The sequence below is a fragment of the Desmodus rotundus genome, chromosome 4 (assembly GCF_022682495.2).
Source record: "Desmodus rotundus isolate HL8 chromosome 4, HLdesRot8A.1, whole genome shotgun sequence".
Taxonomy (NCBI): Eukaryota; Metazoa; Chordata; class Mammalia; order Chiroptera; family Phyllostomidae; genus Desmodus; species Desmodus rotundus.
Window position 1 is genome coordinate 49,750,348 of NC_071390.1, and position 12,241 is coordinate 49,762,588.

General features: G+C 46.4%; 1 protein-coding gene across 7 annotated transcripts in view; it reads left to right on the forward strand.

The window, feature by feature from the left end:
- The window catches only part of SGPL1 (sphingosine-1-phosphate lyase 1), a 49,727-nt gene that overhangs the window by 18,210 nt on the left and 19,276 nt on the right, over window positions 1-12,241 (forward strand). For 4 of the 7 annotated variants that reach the window (XM_053922117.1, XM_071221231.1, XM_053922118.1 and 1 more), the window contains 3 exons: window positions 958-1,120; window positions 6,947-7,014; window positions 10,392-10,539. In XM_053922117.1, coding sequence (XP_053778092.1) covers window positions 958-1,120; window positions 6,947-7,014; window positions 10,392-10,539 — 379 coding nt within the window. Of the gene's footprint in view, window positions 1-954; window positions 1,121-6,946; window positions 7,015-10,391; window positions 10,540-12,241 lie in introns of all 7 variants that reach the window. The other 3 variants (XM_024561125.3, XM_053922116.2, XM_045195971.3) reach the window with 1 other exon arrangement.

Genomic DNA, 12,241 nt, shown 5'->3' on the forward strand with positions numbered 1-12,241 from the left:
GTGAATGAATAACAAGCTGTCAGGTGAACTTACTTTGCACAGGGCACCGTGGGGGCTTGGAAATGTGACTAAGATCTGTCTTCAAGGGCTCACCATGCAGTCAGGGAGATGAGAAACGATGAGTAGGCCGCAGGGTGACTCGTGATGAGCTCTTTGTAGACGTGGAGATGAGAGGATGTTTTTCTTGTTTGTGCCAGGGACTGCAAGGGACACATAATGATCACACACGCCTTTTTAGTCCAGTAGGGCCTTAGAGCCCGGAGCGGCAGCCTCTGCTTTGTGGCCCAGAGCACACCCGCTGCCCACTTTTGTTCAGCCCATGAGCTAAGAATGATATTTTGCATTTTAAAAATCGTTTTTATAAAAAGAATATCTGGTGATATATGAAGTTATGTGAAATTCAGATTTTAGCCAATTTTAGTAATTTTGCTGGAACACGGCCAGGCCATTTTGTTTACCCACCATCTACGACCGCGTTGGTACTGCAGCAGCAGAGCTGAGCGGGTAGAATGGACACTGTTAGGCCTGCCCCGCGGGAAGCATTTCCCCTGGCCCGTGACAGAAACCTTCTGCCCACCTTGGATTAGAGGGCGGGAAGAATCACAGGCAGTTGAGAAGAAGGAAGGACCCTCATAGCGAAAAGATTACTTTGAGTTGAGGGAGTGGGACTGAAGCTTTAGAGCTGCAATGATGATCTAGCTTAACCTTTTATTTTACAGACTAGTCAGAAGATCAAAACCCTTGTCAAAGTCCGCAGGATTTGTGAGGGTTAGTGTCCACTGGAGAGCCTGGAGCAGAAGCTCTGAGGACCTTAGAGGGTGATAAGATTACGGCTGGGGTAGGGCCCGGTCACCACTGGCCTTGCCCTTGAAAAGTGAGAGTGAAGAACAAACTAAGAACAGACTTCCTTTCTCTCTCTCTGAATGTAATATTTCTTCTTTCTCTTGTTTCTAGAAGACCTTTGAGCCCTACTTTGAGATTTTGGAAGTATACTCCACGAAGGCCAAGAATTACGTAAATGGGCATTGCACCAAATATGAGCCCTGGCAGCTGATTGCATGGAGTGTCGTGTGGACCCTGCTGCTAGTCTGGGTGTACGAGTTTGTCTTCCAGCCAGAGAGTAAGTACATTGTCCTCTCTGTAACGGTATCGGGGAGGCTCACTGGCTCTAATCCATTGCTGCTGGATTAGACTAATTTCTTGCCCTTTGGTTTGGTTCTGATTTTTAAAATTTGTTTAAATGGGAAGTGGGACGTTGTCCTCTGACTGGTAAAGTTCTGCCAGGACTCCTGTGTAACTGGTGCTGCTTATGTGGAGTTTTTTGGACTGGGCGGCTTACGTAAAAGCTTGTAAGAAATGAGTCATTATAAGGATCCACCCGGATCTCAGCGTGGGCATAAACCTTCTTCAGGTGTAGCTTCCTGTCTGGAATGTAAGTGTGCCCCCCGGAGCTCCCACAGCACGAACTTCGGCTTTCCCTTGCGGCCGTCCCTCCAAGAGCGGTGGAATTGGAACGGCACTCGTGCAGTGGTCATTTCCGTGTCTGCCACGTGCCAGGCACTGTGCCAGGCTCTGGGGTAGCTACACAAGTAATAGGGGGTCCCTGTCTTCTTGCAGTTGAACTTCAGATGTCGGGGGACAGAGCACTTGGAGCTTCCTGGGGAGTGCCTCTGGGAGCTAACTGACACGGGGAAGGGGAAGCCAGTTCTGAGTATAGAAGATGAGAAGTCTGTTAGCAATCAGTTTGTAAATCATCCTTCCCAAGGTCCTGCCCACCCTCCCACCCCACCCCTCAGAAACCCCCCAAACGCCTGGTTGCATGTTTCCTCCTTGTGAATCCCTGCCCTCTGCTGGCTGTGTCTGGTAAGGAAGTGGCGGGAGGGGGGTGGGGGTCCTGAAGCACTCCCTCCCTGTGCTCCTTTGCACTCTTAGTCGGGTGTCCCGATGAACTTCCTTGGATAAGAAACCAGTAACACTGAAGAGATTTGCTTGTCATTTGTCATTTGTTTAAAATTTCCACAACTATTTTTTCCCCCGATGACATCTGTTTGAAGGGGTTCTCTAACTGTGTGTTTTCTGCTCTTCTTTCTCTTCCCCCAGGAAAATCAAATGAGAAACCAAATGCTGTTGCATCTGTCACGCAGATGGCCACGAGCCTTTCTAGTAGTAATCCCGTGGAGTAAAATTAGCTCGCTGTAGCTGTAAAAGCCCAGGCCTCAGCTTCAGCTCCTAGTCCTTGCAAGATTTTCTTTTTTTTTTCTCTCTTTTTGAGAGAGACAGACAGACACACACGTCAGTTTGTTGTTCCACCCATCCTGCACCCATTGGTAGATGCTTGTGTGTGCCCTGACTGGAGATCGAACCCACAACCTTGGCATTTTGGGACAACAGTCTAAGTAACCGAGCTACTGGCCAGGGCCCCTTGCAGGATTTTCTCTTAAACTCTTACAGATTAGACTGACTAACTCCTGCGGCCTCTGCTCTGCGGTTTGGAAATGGACAGTCCCTTGTGCTTCTGCTCAGGCCTAGCGCTTCCCCGGCCGGGGAGCGTTAGATTCAGTGAGCCCACCGTCCTGTCCTTCCAGGTGAACTGACCTGGTCCAGAGAACTCTGGGAGCAGCACTGGATGTGCTGTTCTCCATTTCTTTTTTGACTGTGATAAGATGAACATGCAGAGGATAAAGTTTACGATTTTCCCCACTTCTAAGTGCAGAGTTCATGGCGTTAAGTACGTTCACATTGTTGTGCAGCCGTTGCTCCCGTCCCTCTCGAGAGCTTCCCCCTCCCAAACGGAACCTGTGCACCCGCCGGGCAGTCCCTCCCCGTCCCTGCTCTCCCCGGCCCTACAGCCACTGTTGTGTGTACCCTTCCTTTCAAGGTGCTGCATCTGTGACACCAGACTGACGTTAGGGATTTGTATGTCTTTGCTCTGACCCGCATTAGCTTTAGGTGTTTACCTCTGTTTCTAGCTCTGCAGCGCATGGTGCCCCTGTGCTTTTGGCTTCATTGGTAGTGGAAGCATAGCCATCGTAGGTCCTGGTACTGACCGCCTTTAGCGTTCAAAAAAGAATGCACTGGCCTCGGAGCATTCCACGCGAAAATTATAGTAGCGGGGTATAGATGATACGTGCCACCTAAATCTCTGTGAGCTGGCCTCAGCCATTTCTGTTGTTTTATTTTTAATAATTTATTATAGAAGTAGTATGTGTCCATTGTAGAAAATCAGATGTAGATAAGCCATAAAAACAAAATTAAAATCTTGCTACCTAGATATAAGCACTATTTCCCTCTCTCTCTCTTTCCCTCTCTCTCTCCGTCTCTCTTTCTCTCTCTTTCTCTCTCACTCTCTCTCTCTATATATATATTTATTTGTTTTTTTAGATTTTAATTTATCTATATTTAGAGGGAGAAAGTGAGGGAGAGAAACATCAATGTGTGGTTGCTTTTTGCACACCCCCTACCGGGGACCTGGCCCGCAACCCACCATGTGCCCTGACTGGGAATTGAACTGCGACCCTTTGGTTTGCAGTCTGGTGCTCAATCCACTGAGCTACACCAGCCAGGGCTATGTGTCTATATTATGTGTGCATACAAAATGTAGTTTTTGTAGGTTAGACATTGTTGGATATCGGCAGTTTCATGTAGTTTCACACATATGCACACACAACACACTTGCTTTGTGACTCCAACTTGAATTTTAGACACAAGGCTGTCTTCCCTCCAGACATTGCAGACCGTGTGCACGGCAGTGCCGTTTTTTCAGAACCTTGCTCACGTAGAAGTATTTATTCTACTATCACTGAACAATCAAGTTATTTCTGGTATATTGCCCCAGGAGAGTCCAAAGTCTGGGCTAGTGATAAACTTTGCTAATCTTGAGACTGGATTCTTGTCTGAGGGGAAAGGGTAATTATAGAACACAGGACGGATGCCAGGGTAGATAAGAACTAGAAGCAGCTGGAGGAGTGGGGTGGGAGGGTGTGCAGGGGTTGGCAGCTCTCTAAGGTGTTCGCTCTTCCTTATGTCTGCCCTGGGGTCATCAGCTCAAATCCTTACAGCTTGGTGTTGGTTTTAACTGAGATGTCCACAGTTCATCCACAGAATCAGTTATGTGGGAGGAGGGTGGGATAACGGCTCTTCCAGTTTTTAGCCAGGACAACACCCTTAAGTTCCCTTCCTCACCCTGAAATGGCATTGCTATAATCCCTGCCTTACCTAGTCACAGGTAATGTGAGGATTGAGTGGCAAAATGTGTGCGAAAGGAACTTGTAAACCGTAAGAGCCACGCGTTGTTCTTACACTGCCATTTCCTGGTTTATTACCGTAACATATTCTAAGTACTTTTCTTTCTGTGCCTCTGGGGACTTCCACTTTTGAGATCATCTTTTTAGGTCGCGACCACATGGTCTTTTCATTTTTAATTTCTCCATCCCTGACTCTGTGTCCTGTTCTTTGTACCCTATACCATTTTGTCCCACCTCTTTTACCAGATTAGTTGATTCTTTCTCCTCCTCCTCGTCAGTACTGTACTACAGTACTGTGGGGCACCGGACTCAGTTTGCTGATTTTTGGACCTCTTGCCACCTTGTTAGTTAATTATTTCACTTACTAAGTAAGGAAGTGGTTCCAGGTCTTTACAGCTTTAACGTTGTTAGGGGTCCAGTTGGCCCATGAACAGGGTGGGGTTAGGGGGGCTGACCCCTGCACAGTCAAAGATCTGTGTACAACTTTTGATTCCCCCCAAAACTTACTTGCAGTCCCTTGCTGTCCTTGGGGAATTGGTTCCATGACCCCCACTGGTACCAGACTCAATGGGTGCTCAAGTCTCTCGCATGAAATAGCACAGAACAACGCAGGCCGTCTGTCCTCCGCATCTGCAGATTGCCAGCTGCGGGTCGAAAGTGCTGTTTTTGATCCACAGGTGGTGGAATCCGTGGATGTGAAACCTGGGGATGTGGAGGGCTGAGTATTTTAAAATATCTGTGTATAAGGGGACCCACCCAGTTCAAACCTATGTTGTTCAATGGTCAACTACAGCCAAATAACAAGCAGCTTAAATATCATACTAAGTTATACTTATTTGATGGACCATTATAATAACTTTTAAAAATAGTTTAAGAAGAATTTTTAATAATGTAGAACGTGCTTAAATGCGAAGAGTACACAATATCGTACATACAGTAAGATCTCATTTACATATCACAATGTGTAGAACGTGGGACTGAAGGAAATACTTCAGAATTTAAACAAAAAAGTAACTACAGACAAGTGGCTGCAATCCCTTCGTCTTCTTCCTCAGTCCGTGTCTTACCTGGTTTTGTCCCAGACATTTACAGTGTTGACCACAGTGCTAGGCGCTATAGAGTGGGTAGAGACAACAAGTAAAGACGCGAGACTTCGTATATGACACCAAAAGAAGGTACGCACGTGTGCTGTTGTTATTGTTAAGAGCGTGTTCCTTGCGGCCAGAGAAGTTGGAATGCCCCGACAGCCTCGGAGTGCAGTAAAAGTTCACGTTCAGTGCATGCCGTGCACGAAAGCAAGGTCTAGATCCCTTATACACACTTGGGGTAACTGAAAATTTCTCTTGTGCACTTGACGCAGCATAGAGTCCTGGGAGTCTCGGACTAGAAAAGCAAAGACCCCACTTGAATCCCCGCTCCATCAGTGGTTTGATCCGCGGCCTGGAGCGAGTTATTAATGCTTTGATCTGTTGCTGCCTTTGCATAGTAGGTAGCACGTTCCTTGCCAACCTCAAATCTTGTTGTCAGAGTCAGGTGAGATACACTGAATGTAAATTCATTAAAGTAGAATAGTCTGTTTCGATGCATGTTCTTATAATTCTTGTAATAACAGGATCCTGCTTGATCCCAGTTTGTCCTGTGTATTTCCTGACGGAAGTGGTCTGCTTGGTGTCCTGGTATGGAAAGCCTTTTTAGGTCCAGAAATGTTGTTAGGGTGTGTGTCGAGTGAGAGCCTGGAGCCTAGATCCTGCAAAACGCATGTGTCGGTCATTTGTTTTGTGGGTGTGAAGAGAAATGTTGGCCCCTGTAAACCTTGAGAAGGTAAAAACCTCTGGAATACATATGTCATTTGACCCAGCAGTTCAGTTTCTGGGAGCTTATCCTGGGTATTCTCTTATGTATGCAGTGTGTTATATGTTACAGGGTGATTTCAATATGACTTGTCCTAGCAAATATTACAGACAGCCTCGGTGTCCCTCAGGAAGGGGCAGGCTAAGTAAAGTATGGGCATCAGTATAATGAAATCCTCCAGCAGCCCGCGGGCCGCATGCAGCCGAGGATGGCTGTGAATGAGGCCCGACACAAAAGCGTAAATTTACTTAAAATATGATCAGATTTTCTTTTTTTATGATTATGTGTCACAGTGTATTTAATATGTGGCCCAAGACAACTCCTCCTCTTCCATCGCGGCCCAGAGACGCCAGAAGGCTGGACACCCCTGCGGGTCTGTGGCTATAAAAGATGAGTGAAGAAGCACTGATCTTTGAGAGAATATCCCTGAGCAGAAAAGGGAATTCTAACACAGTGTAGAACATGCCACCTTTCGGGTAAAAATAGAGACAAATAAGAATAGGTCTTTATTCTTGCTTGCATATACATAGGGAATTCTAAAAGGGTGTTCTAGAAACTAATAGTAGTGTTTACTTGGGGGTAGGATGACGATCTGGGGGTAGATGAGAAACTTTTGACTTTCTGTGTGTATATTTGTTTGTTTTTTACTTTTTGAACCATGTGAATGTATTACTTATTTAAAAAGTTAAATTGAAAAGGTTTTTATTTTAAAGGAAAGAACCTCTACCTGTGTGACCCGAAGGCGAGTGGGGTGGCAGAGGACGGACGTGTTGGAGTCGTCCGTGTGTCGTGACGGGTGTGTTGCATCCATGGAGGCGTACTGGGGTAACAGACCCACTTGTTTCTTCCAGGTCTATGGTCAAGGTTCAAGAAGAGATGCTTTAAGCTCATCAGGAAGATGCCTATTATTGGTCGAAAGGTAAGTGGAATCTGTGTAGGTCTTCTGCTCTACCCCGCCCCATGGTGATACCTCTTTCTTTTTCGTTACCGAGCCTAGTATTCTCAAGCGGGAGGTGTGATTTTGCCCTCTGCCTCCGAGGAACATTTGACGGTGTTTGAAGCCAGTTTGGATGACCAGAATGGGAGGGGGATGCTGTGGGCTCACAGCGGGTAGTGGCCAGGGATGCTGCTGCACGTCCTGCGATGCCCAGGGCGGCTCCCCCACAGCAGAATCCTCTGGCTGAACGTGTCAGCAGCCCCAGGATTGAGAAACCTGACTTAACCTTTTCTCCAACACGTGACCAAAGGAGAAGTGAGATGTCTGTCAAGAATTTGGAATTAGAAAACTTGGCGGAAGTGACATGGTGCTGTGGAGCAATATCTGGCTGGGCTGATTTTAGGTATTTACGTAAGCAGGGGTCGGGTGCTTACGTGGTTTGATCAGGGTTGGCCAACTTTTTCTGTAAAGGGCTAGATATGAAACATTTTCGACTTTGCGCACCATACCCAGTCTTTCACCAACTCCTCCACTCCACTCCACCCGTGTAGAAGGAATGCAGCGATAGGATCAAAGGTAAAGGAACAGCCTGGCTTTGTTCCAGGAAATCTTTGTTTACAGAAATAGGCATGGGCCAGGTTGTGGTTTGCTGAATCCAGGTTTAGAAACTTAGATAACGGAGCTATTCTCCTGCTCTTTGTACCTCTTGGTAGTCTAGCATGTTCTTTTCACTGTATCTTCTCTACCCTCATCCACCCTGAGGATAAGACAGTCACCTCTGTCCCCTTCCTGCAGGCTCTTTATCGCAGATGCAGATAACAGGGCAGGCCCCCAGTTGCAAGCCTTAAGGCAGCCACAAGAGTTCTTGCTGTCTTCCGTTTCCCCAGTACCCTGCCCTCCACCTCAACTTCCCTTCAGTCTTTCTTTTGTTTCTGGCTTTCAATTTGCTTTTCTGGCCAGACCAAAAAAGACATCAGGCATCTTTAGCCTTTTCGAAGTCCACTCAGACCCCTGTATTAACTCCCCCAAACTATGTATTTTTGGGTCCATTTCCTGTGGGGAAGTAGAAGTAATAAATGGGGTGGAGATGGAGCATGACGTAGAGAGACAGGCTTTTATTTCACCTCAGCTTATTTTAAGCCCCCAAATGAAATCTACCTCAGTCGCTACAGAATAAAGGGTATATATGTACTGGGTGGACTGCCTCACCAAGGATACTAGTATTTCCTCTTACCAGTCCCTGTATTTTTCCCGCCCTTATTCTTCAGTCTTTTCTCTTTCAATTTCAGATTTTGAGACAATCCTAGGGTTTCAGAACCCACTCTTAAATTTTTAAATATATATATATTTTAAAGAGTTTATTTATTTAATTTTAGAGAGGAAAAGAAGGGAGAAAGGAAACATCAGTGTGTGGTTGCCTCCCACACGCCCCCTACTGGGGACCTGGCCTGCAACCCAGGCTTGTGCCCTGATTGGGAATCGAACTGCGACCCTTTGGTTTGCAGGCCAGCACTCAATTTACTGAGCCACACCAGCCAGGGCTTAAATTTATAAACTAACAGAATTGGAAGGGACTTAGGAACTGTATAATCAGTCACCTTTTTTTTTGGAGCAGATTTTGAGTCTTAGAGGCAGTTACTTGAGCGAGCGTGTGTGTGTCCGCCTGCCGTTCATTCGCTTACGCTCACTTACTCAGGACATGCTTATTGAGCCTGTGCTCAGTGTCAGCTGTTATTCTGGGTGCAGTGGGGAGTAAGACCTAGTCCTTCATCTGTGCAACTTGCATTTTAGCAGGAAAGACAAAAATAAATAAGTAAACAAATACATAAGAATTTCATTTTGAAATAAATGCCGTGAAGAACTTAAAATGTGGTAGAGGACCTGAGGTGAGAATCAGGGGTGGGAAGTGCTTGCTGCACTTTCTGAGATAACTCTCATCATCTTGTGTCTGTTCTCTTATTAGAACAGTATAGTCTGTTACTGCCTGCATGCCCGCCACAGCAGAATTCTTTCTTTAGAACTTAGAAATTAGCCCTGGCTGGTGTGGCTCAGTGGGTTGAGTGCTGGCCTGGGAACCAAAGTGTTGCCGGTTTGATTCCCAGTCAGGGCACATGCCTGGGTTGTGGGCCAGGTCCCTAGCTGGGGGCATGTGAGAGGCAATCACACATTGGTGTTCCTCTCCCTCTCTTTCTCCCTCCCTTCTCCTCTCTCTAAAAATAAGTAAAATCTAAAAAAAAAGTTGTCTTCATGTTCATCACATGCTCCAGCACCCCAGCACTATCCAAGAATATGGCCCCTGTGCCTGCCAGTGCCTGTCTGTTAGGCGGCTGTAGGTACATTCTAAAGAAGCGGGAGGACCACATCAGAAGGTCCTCTTGTGTTCTAATCATCCAGAGCTAGAGACGAGAAAACCTGAATGTTTGGGCCGAGAGCCTGGGCCTCTTGCTGAAATCACATCACTGTGACACACACAGGCTGTCGCCGCTCATCTCTCACCTGCCAGCCAAGCATCTCTTATCACAAATGGCGGCCCCTGCCATTCTACCTCTTTACTCTGCTCCCCTCCCGCCCTGCCCCCAGCACTTTGCATTACCTTTATTTTCTGTTTCTGCTGCTAAAATTAAGTTTCTTGAAAACACGATTTTTTTCCCCATTCTGTACCACCTCAGTTTGTTTTGTTCACTGTGTATTCCTGGCTCTTGGTAGTAGTTCAACAAATGTTTATTGCGTAAATGAGCAAATGAACCAAAGAACATGTCCCAGAAACTGTTGTTGTGAGGATGGAAAAGAAACAACTGGAGTTATTTCTTCGTGATAAACTACGTAGCAGAAAGGACTTTTAGCTCCTCCTAGCACTTACGGGTCAAGCTGTCGACAACCTGACAGAAGGCAGCCTTCCTGGCACTGCCTGGGACGGCTGAGCCTAGACAGCAGGAGTGGTGTGGGGCCTCCTGACCCTCCTGCGCTCCGTACCTGTCTGTGAAGGGGCCCATCACCTGCACAAGCACCAGAATCCCTTTCACTGCTGCTTGGTGGCTGTTTATGGCTCTGTCTTTGTTTCTTTAGCAGAAACACTGTAGCTGCTGCCAGGGCAGGAACAAGGTCCAAATATTGCCCTCAGAGATGTGCTGACATTAGCAAATGCAAACCAAGTAAAGCAGGGGTGATGTGGATGTGGCAGAGGAGGGGCTGGGGGTCGAGTGCATCTCTGACCCTTAGAGCGAAAGCTGACTTTTCAGACTTCTAAGAAAGTGTTGCGCAGACTGTCGCCGTCCCTCCCTAAGAAGAAACACCCTCCGTTTTCCGTCGTGTTTGTGTGGTGCCCAGCCTTGCTAACTTCGCTTTTCTTACCTTTGGAGATCCAAGATGAGTTGAACAAGGTCAAGGATGATATCAGCAAGAGCATGTCATTTCTGCAAGTGGACAAAGAGTATGTGAAAGTTCTGCCCTCCCAAGGCCTGAGCCCGGCTGCGGTTCTGGAGAAGCTCAAGGAGTACAGCTGCCTGGGTATGGTTCTCGGCGCTCGCGTACTGCCTTCGTCACTGACCTGGGAGGGCGGTCCGTTGTGTTTGCGAGGGTTAAGAGCAGTTCCTCCCTGGAACTTGTATGCTCAGGAGGGCCCAACCCCTGTCTCAAGACGTTGGCTTTTATATTTTAGAAATTGTACTTAGATGCATCCTTCATCCATCAAACAAACAAATCTCAGAGACAATGGAACTTGGTTCCGTTTCCTTTTGTAAACCGAATAAAACGATACATTTGTTATTTAAAAAGAAAACAGGTAATAAAAATGAAACAGATCTATTATAGAAATTGTTAAATCTTTATAAATGCAAAAAAATAAAAAATGAATATAATCCCTTCCTCCAAAGACGAACACAGATTTTGTGCATACATGTGCATACCAGAATGTTCATAGTGATTTTATGTAATAAACACACCCACACACGAATATACATGCATGCGGAAGGGTGGATGTACCAAGTACAAGAAGCTCGATGTTTGGGAGTACAGCCCGTGGGCTCAGCCTGCATTCACATCCCGGTTTGGCCACTTCAGGTATTACCTCAAGTGAGTTGCTTCACTTCTCTGTGCTTCATTTTCTGGCTCTCTGCAGCAGGAATAATAGTACTTATTGAACGGTCATAGAGATTAAATGAGATTATACATGTAAATGCAGAAAGTGCTCAATAAGTGTTAATTATTATGAACACACAAGTGCATGTTTATTACAGATTAAAGTCATATTATAAATACTTTTGAAAAGTAGGCTTTTTAGTTTGTCATAATTTATATTAACTTCAGTATGAGACTATTAACTACAAATTCTATTCCGATTTCACCAGTTTTTTCTACTAATGTCCTTTTTTATGTTCTAGGACCCAACCCAGGATACCACATTGCATTTCAAAAAATACCTTTTGAAGTGTCTAATTGAAATGTGTTGAGCTTTTGACATTGGCTGGTACGAAATTAGATACCGTCCGGGATGTAGAGGTGATACAAGGCAGGGGTTAGCACTCTGAGGCCTGGGCAGGAAAGGTTCTGCATGGTGAGGGCTGGTTGCTGCCACCGTACTTCCTTCCCTTCCATTTTTAAGTCACTGTCCATTGCCATACTCCGTAGCACCAGCAAAAGAACAGGAAATGAAACCATGTATCCTATTTTTGAAAGTCTGGGGACCTCTGGTCTGAAGGCACACCTGGTACGGAGCAGCGTCCTCTAAGGAAAGCGGGGACGTCCAGCTGGCAGCAGGCCAGAGCTGGGCAGACTGCACGAGATGGAGGAGTTAGTCTCGACGTTCACTACTCAGTCCTCTGCGCTCCTGTTGGAGCTGAAAGTCTTTGCTTTGTAGAGCCCGTGACTGTCATCTCTAACTAGTGTTTCTGTTATAGCTTCCTCACTACCCTGTTTCAGTAGGGCACAGCCATATTGTAGCAAAAGGACTTGAGACACCCACATTGACGGATTTGTTGGTCTAACCCAGAGAGTATAATATGGAACCTCAGGCAGGAAGTGGAAAGTTGGACCTTATAGTTTGGTCAGGAGCCTCTCCCCGGAGCTTTGTCCAGTGTTGACTGTTCCTGATCCTGGATGTTGCCGCCCATGTTGCTGGAAAGAGGTGCCTAATTCTGTGTGGCTTTCCAGGCTCGTCAGAAGGAGGGGCCCTGAGACTAGGATGTCTCACTGTGGCTTGCGTCGTCTTGGA